The sequence below is a fragment of the Perognathus longimembris genome, chromosome 5 (assembly GCF_023159225.1).
Source record: "Perognathus longimembris pacificus isolate PPM17 chromosome 5, ASM2315922v1, whole genome shotgun sequence".
Taxonomy (NCBI): Eukaryota; Metazoa; Chordata; class Mammalia; order Rodentia; family Heteromyidae; genus Perognathus; species Perognathus longimembris.
The window spans coordinates 29,838,578-29,853,306 of record NC_063165.1 but is presented as its reverse complement, the minus strand read 5'-3'; the positions used below and the strand labels follow the sequence as shown (position 1 = coordinate 29,853,306).

At 36.1% G+C, this 14,729-nt stretch overlaps 1 protein-coding gene across 2 annotated transcripts in view; it reads right to left on the bottom strand.

Moving 5' to 3' along the window:
* The window catches only part of Epha6 (EPH receptor A6), a 711,982-nt gene that overhangs the window by 241,281 nt on the left and 455,972 nt on the right, over positions 1 to 14,729 (bottom strand). For both annotated transcript variants that reach the window (XM_048346467.1, XM_048346468.1), the window contains exon 7: positions 12,501 to 12,663. In XM_048346467.1, coding sequence (XP_048202424.1) covers positions 12,501 to 12,663 — 163 coding nt within the window. The remainder of the gene's footprint in view (positions 1 to 12,500; positions 12,664 to 14,729) is intronic.

Sequence of the window (14,729 nt, the reverse complement as noted above, 5' to 3'; positions counted from 1 at the left end):
GCGCCAGAACAGACCTGAAGACCAATGCAACAGAATTGAATACCCAGAAATGAATCCACGGAACTATGCCTACTTAATCTTTGGTAAAGGAGCTAAAACAATAGTTTGGAAGAAAGATAGCCTCCTTAACCAATGGTGCTGGCAAAACTGGTTCAACACATGTAACAAACTAAAACTAGATCCTTATATATCACCCTGCACCAAAATCAATTCCAAATGGATTAAAGACCTTGAAATCAAAACAGACACCCAGAAAACACTAAAGGAAGGAGTAGGAGAAACAGTCCGGCTTCTTGGCACAGGACGGAACTTCCTTAGCAAAGACCCGGAAAGGCTGCAATTTAAAGAAACGTTGGACAAATGAGACTGCATCAAACTGTAGAGCTTCTGCAGGGCCAAGGACATTGCTCACAAGAAAAACAGAAAGCCCACAGATTGGGAGATGGTCTTTAGCGGCCACACAATGGACAAAGGCCTCATATCTAAAATATATGCAGAACTAAAAAGATTACATTCCTCCAAAACAAAACTGCAAAGAACCAATAGCCCCCTCGTCAAGTGGGCTAAAGACTTATAAAGAGACTTCTCTGATGAGGAAATGAGAATGGCCAAGAGACATATGAAAAAGTGCTCTACATCACTGGCCATAAAAGAAATGCAAATCAAAACAACATTGAGGTTCCATCTCACCCCAGTAAGAATGTCCTATATCAAGAAAACTAACAATAACAGTTGTTGGAGGGGATGTGGCCAAAAGGGAACCCTACTTCATTGTTGGTGGGAATGTAAACTGGTTCAGCCCCTCTGGCAAGTAGTATGGAGATTCCTCACAAGGCTAAACATAGATCTCCCCTATGACCCAGCAGCCCCACTTTTGGGTATCTATTCAAAAGACCACAAACAAAATCACAAGTAAAGCCACCAGCACAACAATGTTCATCGCAGCACAATTTGTCATAGCTAGAATTTGGAACCAACCCAGATGCCCCTCAGTAGACGAATGGATCAGGAAAATGTGGTACATATAAACCATGGAATTTTATGCCTCTATCAGAAAGAATGACATGGCCCCATTTGTAAGGAAATGGGAGGACTTGGAAAAAATTATACTAAGTGAAGTGAGCCAGACCCAAAGAAACATGGACTGTATGGTCTCCCTTATTGGGAATAATTAGCACAGGTTTAGGCAAGTCACAGCAGAGGATCACAAGAGCCCAAAAGCTATATATACCCTTATGATCACATAAGATGGTGCTAAGTCAAATGAACTCCATGTTATGGAAACGATTGATATATCAGTGCTGTAACTAATTTCAACGTGCTATGTTGTTGGGGTCTTTAGCCCCCCCATGCTCCCCGGACCTGCTGGGGAGGTGGGGAAGGCACACCCCGACCGGAGGAACCAAGAAAGGAGAAGAATTGCCAGGCCTCCTGCACCCAGCCCTCCTCACCAGAGGACAATCAGACGGCCTGGGAGTCAAAGCTACATCTTGTTTATTGGGGAAGTACGTGCCACTAATGTAAGGCACAGGAGCCAATCAGGTCTAAATGGGCAGTTAGGGGAGGCATGAGCTGTCCATCAAGGACATCACAGCCCACAGAACCACCTCTGGGTTATTACCAAAGACACTTGTAGCAGCTGTGTGGTGTTGTTAGGCGCAGCCATCTTAGCCACACATGGCTCCAAGACTGAGAAACAGGCAGGGCCAGCTAGTTGACCTCCAGGTGTGGCCCACACTGTGTGTAACTGTAGCTTTTATTATTGATGATCTTCTTGTATCCCCTTCCTGTGGTTGTACCTACACTATCTCTGTATCTTATCTGAGCATATTGGAAACCGTGTATACTGGTATTAGACCTAGGAAACTGAAAGGGAATACCAAAATTGAGAGACAAAGGGTAAAAAAAGGCAAACAACTACAAAAGCAATACTTGCAAAACTGTTTGATGTAAATGAACTGAACAACTCATGGGGAGGAAGGGAAAAGGGGAGGGGGAGTGGGAATGAAGGACTAGGTAACAAACAATACAAGAAATGTATCCAGTGCCTAACATATGAAACTGTAACCTTTCTGTACATCAGTTTGATGATAATAATTTTTTTTTGGCCAGTCCTGGGCCTTGGACTCATGGCCTGAGCACTGTCCCTGGCTTCTTCCCTCTCAAGGCTAGCACTCTGCCACCTGAGCCACAGCGCCCCTTCTGGCCATTTTCCATATATGTGGTGCTGGGGAATCGAACCTAGAGCTTCATGTGTACGAGGCAAGCACTTTCGCCACTAGGCCATATTCCCAGCCTGATAATAATAATTTTTTAAAAAATCTAAAACAAAATGAATTCTACAACTTTCCCTTTTTAAAATCATTCTTGGTGCTGAATTGACCCTCTTGACAGCACACTTTCGTTTAACATGGATTGAAATCTATCATCCCAGTGGACACTTAAGCAGGCTGAGAGAAAGAGAAGTGACAAAAGAAAGTGAGCTAGCTTTTTTTTTTTTAAAGTGCAGCCTCTAAGAAGGATAAATAGACACAGTGAGAAGTAGGTCCCTAATGGGCCAGAATTAGCTGTCAGTGATTGAAAAGGAATCCAAAGGATCTTTGAACTGCATTACCGAACATGACAGAAAAAAGAGAAATGTGTTAAAGGTGTTTAGATAAGCACAAGTCTCCTGGGGTATGTTCCTGTTTGTTGGTCTGCCTGACAGGCAACTTTGAATAATTTGGGGAAAAAAAATGGAGTAGCCATCCTTCTAGTCCTTATGAAAGGTAAAAATGTGAATTTCATAAAAGTTAAAATACTCTTAAACATTGTGTTTATCCAATCATTTGAAAAAAATAGTCTTTTCTTTAAACAAGATACTTTGTGCTTCTAGTAACATCTTCTGAGTCAAAATACACTTTCTAATATAACATTTTCTTTGATTTGCTTATTCCTATGAAAAGAAATAGAATGGCTATGCCATGTTAAACATATGTAGTCATATAGAAATTTAAAGATACTTCTATGTTTTTAATCTGCTCCCCTGTGCAAGATTTTAGTGTTAGAAACATTTCTCAAAGATGTTGTCACTGTATTTGATTCTGGTACCCTGGATAACTGTATATATGTTTGTCTGAATTAGAGAAGGAAAGGGGAACATCAAATTGCTGAGACAAAGGGTAAAAGGCAAACCAATGCAACAGCAATACTTACAAGACAATATGCTGTATACTAACTGTACAAATCAGGGGTGGGGGGTTGAGGAGCTGGGAAGGTGGGAGAAAAATGAGGGAGTAGGTAATAAGTTTGAGAAGAAATATACTCACTGCCTTACATATGTAACTGTAATCCCTCTCTACATCACCTTGACAATAAAAATATATAGATGGATAGATACATACAGATATATAGATATAGATATAGATATATGTTAATGGCACTTGCAGACAAGGCCTTGGAGTATGAGGAGGATTAGCTGAGGTTTCCAGTATAGGATAGCATAGCACATCCTCTTTGATGGATGAAAGTGAAAGTCTAGAGGTGAATTTCCAGGAGTCAAGAGACCAAACCTTGCATTCCCTAATTGAATACATCATTTTGCCTTCAATTACAACATGTGACCACGTAACCAGGCACAAACCACCTTTGTGCAGCACTTGATGTTTGGTGCCGAACTATGATTTGCTACCATATTACCTTTATTTCTATGCTACCTAGGTTCAAGCAGTCTCTCAGATCACTTCATTTCCAAGATTTCTGTAACTGGCCAGTTTTCTTGAAAGATTTAACAAGGGATGGCATTGCTGCAAGTTTTCTCCAGAGGCTATTGTGAGCAGGACATAATTCACTGTGTCTCTCAGTTCCAGAAACAAAAGATGAAATATTAAGGTGAGATAGGCAAGCTTGCATACTGGCAGGGGGCAAGCAGGTGTTAGAATTAAAATAGGTAATTCCCAAGGTTCCAGAACTTTCTGTAGGTGAACATTTTTTCTTTTAGGCTAAAAGAATCTCAAGGGAATTTGAAAGTTACAGCAGCTATGGAAATGCCGATAAAAAAGGTATTTGGAAAGTTTTATTTTTAGTGTGCATAAAATGAAGGTGAGGGCTAATTAGATGTGTTATATGGCTCAAGATGCGTACATCACAACAACCAATAGTTGGAAACAAATACAAACTTGGAAATTTTTAGCCTCAGTAGCAAGATATAATATTTGTACCAAATATCTTGTATTTCTTGTACATGGGCAACTATTTACTCCTGACTCACATATAGTGATGAGACTGCCTCTTCTCCCACTAGATCAAGTATCAGAATGGGTAAAGAGAATATTGAGTTCCAGCTCCAGAGCTCTGGTTGGCTGATGTGGATTGAATATGTCTTGTCACCTCTAAAACTCAGCTTGAAATATAATATGCATTATTAGTTACTAAAAAATGTCTGATCAAGTAAGACCTTCAGAAATGATGAGGACAATATTTCCAGGTATGGATTCATCCACTCATGTAAATTATGAAGTAATAGGCTGATGGGTTATCTCAAGTGAGTCTTTTTCAAAAACCTATGTGACTAGGATTCTTAAAAGCTCTCTTTCCTTGTCAATGTGGTGCCTGCCAATATTGCAAGCAAGCAAGAAAGCTGTCACCAGAGACAAGAAATAGCAATCAAAGTAATCCTTTCTTGCTTCTAATGTTTCCAGTTTCTGGTATAGTGTTATTGGAACTAGAAATGAGGCTAAAACATAGAAAGAGAAGGTACTGAAAATTCACACTTCTGGTGCAATACTGCATATAGCTGGGGCCTTTGGTGGAAGGCTGTTATTTTGAAATCCATAGGTGCAGCCATACTAAAGTTCTTCTACTTGTGACAGAGCTCCATGCTGTCTTTGATCTGTACTCCTGCGTACATGCTATTCTCTCTGAATAGGAGAGAATAGAATCACATGCACCTTACTCCCCTGCCCATTTTCACAGTCAGGTTTTACTTAGCTTTACAGTCTCCTTTAGGGCTTGCCTCTTTACTAAGCTTCGCTTGAGAAATTCTTTTGTGCTTTCTTCCTCTATATAATAATGTTACCTTTATTGTAACTTCTTTAAGTTTGTCATTTTTGTGAAAGCAGACTAGTTCATACAGAATCTATGTATCACCAGTATGCTAGCTGAGTGATAGGTATTGCAATGTTGGTGAAAATATATTGGTGAAAACAATTTTCACTGTACTTGATTTTAAAAAAATACTATAGTATAAAGGCATTTAAAATATATACTCAGCTTTTGAAAAGTATCAGAGTCATAGGAATTCAGTTTATGGTGAATCTGCTATTTTCTACCTGGCAGTCACATTTCCCCACCTCACCCATCTCTATAGTGCAGTAATGTACTCACACATTAGTGTCATGCTCAGGCTTGTGTGCACACTGCTAAACTGTTCTAAAAGCTCCTGGGATTTCTGCAAACAATTTTTATTACTCATATGAAATTCACCACATGACTGTTCCCCTGCCAGAAATAAAGTGTAACACAAACATACAGGCAGCTTCTTAATTCTTCACTGAGGCCTTTGTAGAGCTACCACTTTACCACTTGAGCCGCAGTGCCACTTCTGACTTTTTCTATATATGTGGTGCTGTGGAATAGAACTCAGGGCTTCATTATGCGAGGCAAGCACTCTACCACTAGGCCATATTCTCAGCTAAAAGTAGCAATAATTGTAAATTATTATTATTGTACTGTGCAAATTTAGAAAATTTTAACTTTGTGTTGATGTATGCAGAAACATTTAAGAATTTTTCTTCCTATGGAAAGACTTGGAAAAAATCATATTAAGTGAAGTGAGCCAGACCCAAAGAAATATAGACCCTATGGTTTCCATCATTGGTAATAATTAATCTTGGATGGTCCTAGGAGATGATCACAATAGCTTAATAGCTATGTACTTATGACACATAAAATGATGCTAAGCGAAATGATCTCCAAAATATGGAAACAAGTAGTTTATTATCGACGTTGTTATTTTTAACACACAATGTGAAATTATTTATTTTTTATTTGGTTTATATTCCCTATGGTTTAGCTCCTGTTGTGATTGTATCAAGTATTATATACATATTTGTCTGAATCAGGGAAGGGAACATCAAAATGGTGAGACAAAGGGTAAAAGGCTAACTAATGCATCAGCAATACTTACAAAACAATATGTTGTATACTAACTGTATAATTCCAGGAAGGTGGGGGGGGGGAGTTGGGGAGGATGGAAGGTGGGAGAAAAATGAGGGAGGAGATAACAATTTTGACAAAGAAAAGTACTCACCATCTTATATATGTAATTGTAGCCCTTCTGTATATCAGATTGTCAATGAAAAGATTTCCCCTCCAATCTTAAGCTTATTTAGGAACAGCAAGGCATGGGGGATATGTGTGCCACAGTAAATTGTGTGTACATTCGAAGAAGCTGTAGCAAAGGGGGAGGGTTTTTTAAAAGGCAAGATGGGCAGTTTATAAGCTGTTTTAAATTAACTGTCCTGGAATACATGGATAAATAACTTGGGGCATGTCTGTCATTGGCTGAACAGGCAATTCGAGGACAGGCCTCTTTGAGGAAGCATTTTCTGCACATGGTTCTATTGGTCATAGTCCAAGTTTGCTTTGCCAGTCTTTTATGATATTTCCTGTTATCGTGCATGTTAATGAGACTCCTTTGTAACTTCACAGTATTATATTGTTGTGAAGTGTGGCTCAAATGGTAGAGCCTCAGCCAAAAAGGCAAGCCGAGAAAGTGCAAGGTCTTAAGATCAAACCCAGTGAGGTGGAGAAGTAAGAAAGTCTTATATTTCTTACATTTTAACCTGTTTCAGGATTTTTCTAACTCATCCCATTCTGATTTTTGCAGCTCTGAGAGATGTTACATAGAATTCACCCAAAAAAATAATCCATTAAAAGCAGCCAAGCAGAGTGTTGTGTCGATTACTTCCTAAAGAACCACTTTAAGCCTGCATCTGGGTTTTTAACCTTTCCTGTAGACTCACATCTGTACATCAGTATGTGTCCTTCTTCAGCTAGCCAAGATTCTCATTGCTGTAAGAAATCATTCCATAATACCTACTGTCAACACAACACTCCTGCTCCATTCTTGACCTTAGCACAGGATCATGCAAGAGATGAGGGTGGAGTCAAGTACAATTCAGGACTGCACCTTTGGTTGTGGATAGGCTTCCATGTGGTGATAATGAGAAGCCAGGTTTTCTTCACTTTGCCCCAGAAGCTTTTCTGACAACCAAAGTATGACATGTACAAAGCTACTTCAAAATGTAAGTCAATATAGCTGATTTGTGTAGCCTAAAGAATGGCTTTAAATTTTTAAGTATTACATAGAGAACATATTTTTTCACTAAATTAGGAGCACTTTGAAATGTCTTAGGAACATTTTTTTCTCTCTAGAAGATTTTTAAGGTTGTAAAGTAAAAAAGCTCGACAGAAAAATTCACCCAGTTTTTTATGATGACTCATAGAAAATGCATCTCAAATCAAACTAAATTAAGATGACACTTTGGGAATGGTATAGATAGAGAAGTCTGTATGTAAGTCTGTATTGTGGTTTAGTGGTAAGCTCCGCAACTCTACGCAGAATTCAGCATACAGACTGTTATTAATACATGCCTAAAATAAACAAATAGAAGTGACATACTGGGAATAGGCATGCAGAATAATTTTTTAAATGCTTGCAATTGGAAGCATCTAATGTATGTCCATGAAGTATTTGCTGGATGACATGAATTCATTTGATACTCAGATACCTTCCATTTGCCAGCTACATGCAGAGGCATGGAAGAGGCACAAAGATGGGGAAAACAGAGTTAGAAACTACAAATTTTCAATTATAAGTGAATAAATTCTGAGGATCCAATGCACATTATCACAACTGTGGTTTATAATGTATTATTTACTTGAAATTTAGTAAGACAGTACATTCCCAATCTCCTGTATTAAGAAATAAAGAACTTGTTATTTCCTTATTTAAATATGAAACACAATGTGATATTACTCATTGAAATGCATGTTTTACAACTTCTAAGTATCTGGTAATAATTAATTATTTTTTTCCAGTTCATTTAGCAGTTACACTCTTTAACATTTTGTTACCTTAAGATGTTCATCCTGTTTCATGGCACACAGCCTTGTGCTGGTCATTTAAAATCATTCTTGACTTAGGCAAAATTGAAACAAAACATCTTTTCCAACTGTAACACTCCTTAAGGCGAAGACATGTTTTCTATATGCATAATTACACTGCGTCAAAATCCTGTATACATCAACATCATACTAACTACATTACTTTTGTCTCTTTGAGAGAATTAATGCTTGGTCTACCATGCAAGGTACGAATATACCAATCTTAATTGAAACATTCAATAACTCTCAGAAACTAATGCATGGCAATCTGTAAATAATTATAATCTTCCTAGTATCTGTGTTTATAGTAAAAACAAATGTTTTTCAGAAAGAATTTTATTAAGAGAAGTGAAGAATTGGAGGCAAGAATAAAAAATATAGTCATTTAGAAACTGGGAATGGATGAACCTGGTGAGTAAGAGAAAAGATCAAATAAGTAAAAAAGGAAGCTCAGTTCTGGTTGTGGGCATTACTGTGAAATTATCTAATACTGTACTCCTACCCTGACTGACCACGGAAATATGAGGTAACTGCACTTCTTCCTGCTTTAGAGTTCAGATCCATAGGATAGGCACAATTATAGTATCTTCTATAAAGCGTATAAATGTGTGAATAGCCAGAAAGAAAACAATAACATTTGGAACAAAATTAGGACTCAACAAATATGATACTGTTTTGTAATCTCAATAGTAGATGCTATGTAAATTTCTAATCTCACTTCCTAAATAAAGCAGGGACTTTCTTTCTGACCAACTATATATGTGCTCCTATTACCTTCAAATTCCTTAGAAGAGCATTCTTTATTACTTCATGAAGCAGACTGTTATATATTCTGACAACGCAATGCTATATATGGATCTCTTCCTTTCCAATGATGTTTTCATTTAAGAGTTCTGTCTGCCAACTTTGAAAGAGTGCTATTGATTGGAGATTATTCCAAATTAAAACCTTATACACTGGAATTTGTCCTCCTCTGTGTAGACTCATAAATATGAAACGTACTGCCTGCTTGATTAATGAAATTTTTATTGCTCTACTAAGGTCAGATATTCTTCTTTCTGCCTCATACCCCACCATTAATAACCATTGCCAACTTTTTGGCTTCTGTTAATAACGATGTAGCTAATTTCATCCTCAATCACTGAAGCAAGACATGTTATGTTTTCTCCAGTAGACTGGAGGAAATATAATAGAAGATAATATAAATAAAATACCTTAGAGTGCCTTTTTATAAAAGGCATTTGAGAAGAAAATATGTTAACTACAAAATGAAATGCTTGCAGATAAATAAAATTGAATATATGTGTTTCTATGTTTCTGAGATAGATTCAGCTTATTATTCAAAATAAAGCAAGAAATATTGTTCATCTTTGGCAAGTAAAATTATTTTTTCCATTATTTTTGATGTGGTAAACACCATAATATCTGTTACCATTTCAGCTTTCTAAAGGTCCAATAGGAGACACAAAGATATATAGGATATAGCTGTTAATCTCAAAGAGTTTACAGCTTAATACAAAGTTTAACCCCTGCACAAGTGAAATATTTTGGAAAGTCCCAGAAAAAGCGATGATTTCTTTCTATACTGAGCAATAGTACATCAAGAAGTGTGGGGGCTACACTGATGATCTGTAATGTTGATGGTTTTCTGACTATTCCAGGTGAGAGTATTGGATGAACTCAAGATATGTGGGAAAAAACAGAAACTTCTGTATATAAAGCAGCCAAATAACCTCATTTTCCTAGAGTCATAATGTCAATTAAAGTTAGATTTGGAAGAAGAGAAATCATTGTTGAGAAATTCACATTTTGACTCAATTAAAAATAAAACCCCAAATGACCTAGGGTTTTAAAAAATATAAAATGGAGCATAAAAGTTAAATGTGAGTGTGAGGAATGCATTAGTGAAGAAGAAATGGGAGACAATTTCGCACCTTAATTTTCAGGATCATTTCCTACCTATAAATTTTTTAATGAATCAATTACTTAAATAACAGACCACACTACAATAGGTAAATCTGGTGGATATTTTGAAATGGTTCACTACATTTATCCACATGTATTTACATATGTGTAAGACATAGATTATTTTCATTAAAGTTATATCTTCTTAATCTTTTATTTCATTTAAATTTTTGGTAATACTAGTATTTGAACTCAGTCTCTTGTGCTTGTTAGGCTGGTTCTCTGCTGCTGACATGTTCCTCTAGCCCCTGACATAAGATTTTATTTTGAAAATCCCATGTGATTCGGCAATTTGAAGCTTAACTTGTTAAGGTTGATGATGATTTTGTGTGGTTATATTATGTGATATAAAACTGATCAACTGTCAAAGTATCTAGTAAACAATATACGCTACAATTCTAGCTAGCAGATGTGGCATTTGTGTTGCAAAAGTGGTTCATATTGCCTACAGGTGAAAATTTAAATTTATATATTGTTAAATTTTAAGTTAAAATTCATCCTTTGGGGGGATAAAAGCAGGCTTTGCTGATATGTTGGCAGGGAATTAATTCTCCTGGATCATTTGGATAACCATTAGGGCAATGGAGAAGGTAACTTGCTAATTACTACAGGTATGATTCCAATTTTCTTTAAAAGATAGCTTTAAGCAATGAATTTTACATTCAACAGCTCACAAGCTATGTTCTAGTATTCAATAAAGATTCAGGATATCAAGAGTCTAATGATTTATTTTGATTAAAAACTGCACATGTAAGATTATTGTCTGTTTCTCTAAAATGCATTTAAATATTAGGTAAGCCATTCTTAAATGAAAATGTTTGATTTATGATCTATGTAATGTTTACTTCCTTTTAAATTTATAGATATAGTTGTAATAAATTGTTTAAAAAATATAAAATGTACTTTTCAAGCAGTTCATAGGGTATCGATAATAATATTAGGGAAGTGGGACATTTTAATTCTCTTTTTCTCCCTTTAAAATTCCAGAAAATGAACACAAAAATATCACTTGAGATAATTAAAATTTTCTGTTAAGAGAAATAGTCCCTGCCAGTGGTAGGTACTAGTGAAAGGGTATTGGGATAACAAGAAGATGCAAGAGGATGAATATGGTTGAAATAAATGGTATGCAGCCATGATACCAGAACAATGATTCATTTTCAAATCGTTGTGGGAGGAAGGAAGGAAGAAAGGCAGAGTGATAGAAGTGTTAAAATGGAATACTTGTAAATGTGTGGGAATGATTCAATAAACTCCCTCACTCTCATATACCTAATGTAAACTAATAAGGACTCCTATTATATCATCTATATATGATCCATACTAGACTGTACTTGGTGAGAAGATGAATATTATTTGTGGTGAATACTTTTTATAGTAAATATAAACTTATTTTAATTTGGGAATTGTTTTTCCTTTTTATAGCCCTGACTTGAACTCAGAGTTTTCTTGCCCCTCGGCCTCATGAGTTCATAGATTTACAGGCATGTGTCACCATATTTTGAGAAGATTCTTACTAGTTTATAACATCTAACTTCTGTGTATGTTTAAGTTAAATCCACCTGGACTGTTGGTTAATTCTTAAATTATTGCTATTGATTCTTAGATTAGTGTAAATTTGTTCATTTTTTTCTAAATAAAGAATAAAAGATCAAGTACACTAAGTAAAAGGATAGAACAAAGCTGGAAATCAATATATTTGTGGCCCTAATATTTAAGCACTATACTCCAGTGAGAGTCATTTTGATAATTACTCGTTATCAAAATACAAAAGCAAAGTATAGTAACCATATATATCTGCATCTCTTTCCTCTCTGTATATCATCTGTCTATCTATTGATCAATCAGTCAATCTATGGAAATATATGATAAAACATATGATAGAAAAACACGTATGATAGATGTACAATAGAAATATATGATATAGCGAGAAATGAACAAATATCTACCTAACTAACCATCTATCCATATACATCTGTAAAATATACTGGTGTCTCTTTGATCACCCTGTTGCTCTGAGATAACAAGCCAACTCTGTATACATTTGAACTAACTACTAAAATAATTTATCCCAAGCTTGCATTACTATTATATTATGTTATCATGCCAAGAATGGAGAACTCTCACATAAACTCAATGCATTGCGGGGAGGAACTCTTCATGAAGGGACATCTTTGCACTAAATTACAATATGGGGGAGGAAAGCATTTCATGGAAGTATTAATAACAGCACTAAAACACTTCTCCAGTTGACTATGGGTTTATGTGAATAAAACCTCATTTGGAGAGGCTATTCAACATTTGGATACCCTTGGTTTTCAAACTACCAGGTTGAAATGGAAGAGGCCTAAATGAACGTCGTCTTTGTACCCTTGTGTCAAACTTACTTTCATCTCCTGTTTCAAATTCAAACTTCTGACTGTAGCCACTGTATCCTGTTGCCGTCCTTACTCGGATATGGAATACGTATTTGGTGGCTGGCTTGAGACCTGTGATGATGACACTGGGGGCCTTGGACCTCGTGGAGGAGTAGGTGAGTTGCTCATGCTCCTAGGGGGACAGAAAAGAGAAGGAAATGAAGTAGTGTGACCCTACACATTTTTCTAGAGAATTTCCAGGATGAATTAAGATCTAAATAGCAAACGTATTGATTAAGAAGTGTAAGCATGGCTTCTTTCTATAACTTAGCACTAAATTACACTTATCACTAATTGGCAGCAATGCAGATGATGTAGCCTTGGTTTGGAAACTATTCAAGGAAAATGATTACTCATAGCAAACTCCACTTGAACCGTGGGTAATTTTGATTTCGTATCCCACTCTAAGGAATGGTGACGGCATGAAGGCACATTTACACAGAACAATAGTTTTGTCTCAAGCAAAATGGACACACTAGATCAGCCCATACCAGCAGGTGCCAGAGGCCAAGGACTTAAGGGAGGGGGGGAGTCAAGTACCAGCTACTCACTTCTACCCGCAGGTAGCGCCAAAATGCAGGTGCTATCCGTGGGTAGACCTGTGGGTGAAAGGAAAAAAAATAAATTAATTGTTTCTTAAAATTTGAAAACTTTCATCCTTAAATCAGTTTCTTTGTTCATTTTTTTCTGTCCTTATAAGGAATTGTCCATAAAAGTGTTGGTGCTGAAGAAAATTTAAAGTACTACTGCTTTTTTATTATAAAGTTGTCATCCAGTATTTTGTAATAGCATAGAAAGATATCATAGAAGTTGAATATCGGAAATCTGAAAATCTAAAACGTTCCTAAATCGAGAAATTTTGCTATTGCCAAAATGATGCTGCCAGAGAAATGCCACACCTATGCTTACAAAGTGCAAAACGCTTTTGCTCCATTTGGAAGGAAATGGAAAGACTTAGAAAAAAATGTATGAAGTGAAGCAAGCCAGGCCCAAAGAAATATAGGTTGCATGTTTTCCCTCATTTGTAAAAACTAGAATATGCCTAGGATGTTCTTAGCAGGGGATCACAATAGCCCAATCGGTAAGTACATGGGACCATATATAAGGAAGCAGATCAAAATGAACTCCAAGAATTGGAAACAAGAGGTTCTTTTTATGTCCTGTATGCAGTTATTCTATTTTTTCTTTCTGTTTTTGTTTTCTTTACCCTTTGTCTTGTATATAAGCTTATCTGACCCTTAGAAGAGAAAGGGAATTACAGAAACAGCAGGACAAAGGATCAACTAATGCAACAATAATACTCACTAGCCACTGTGTTGGAAATACATTTTACAACTCCAGGTGGAGGAAAGTAGGGAATGGTAAGTGGAGAAAATGAGGGAGGAAATAACAGTGTTTAAAAAGAACTACTCATTAGCTTTTGCAGTTGTAACTCCTCTGTTCATCACCTTTACAATACATAAAAAATATTTTAAAATGCTGTTAAAAAAATCTTTGTCCAGCCTACATGCACAAGGAATTGTAATTAACTTTGTGTTCAGGGTTGAAACCCATCTCTATGATATTTCATATAAATGCAAATATTCCAAAATTGAAAGAAATTCAAAAATTGAAAACACTTTTCTATTCTGGATAATGTATAGTTAATTTGTATTTTTATAAACTGCTCTTTTAAATTCAGATAGAATTCAGATAGAATTAGGCCAAAATATTCTTCCATTAATTCTGCAATTTCCTTCCTAAATATAAAGGTAAAATTTTTCAGGATGGAAGTAAAATTTAAAGTTATTAGCTGAGTCAGTTATTTGATGCTGAAATTCAATCTATAACATTGCCACCCTGATTGCTTCTCTGGCTTGCCTGAAAACTATTGCTGCTCAGAATGCCTTCCAAACCAACAAAGTTGGAGAATGTGCCAACCATCATACATTTTCTGAGGATGCTTGAAAATTGAAAACCATGAAAATTATTTCCCTTATGCTACCTTTGAAAAAGAAGTTTGTATCTTAAAGATCATTAAAAATTATGGCCTTATTTTTCAGAAATTTATATGTTGTATGGACTGAGGCATTGATTATGCCATTTCTATCCAATATCATAAAACAGCTTATTAGATATGAAGTCAGAGAAAAGATGTGTTAACGATACCAGTATTAGAAGGAAAAATGTAAAACTTGCAAGTCATATTTATCTCATGGT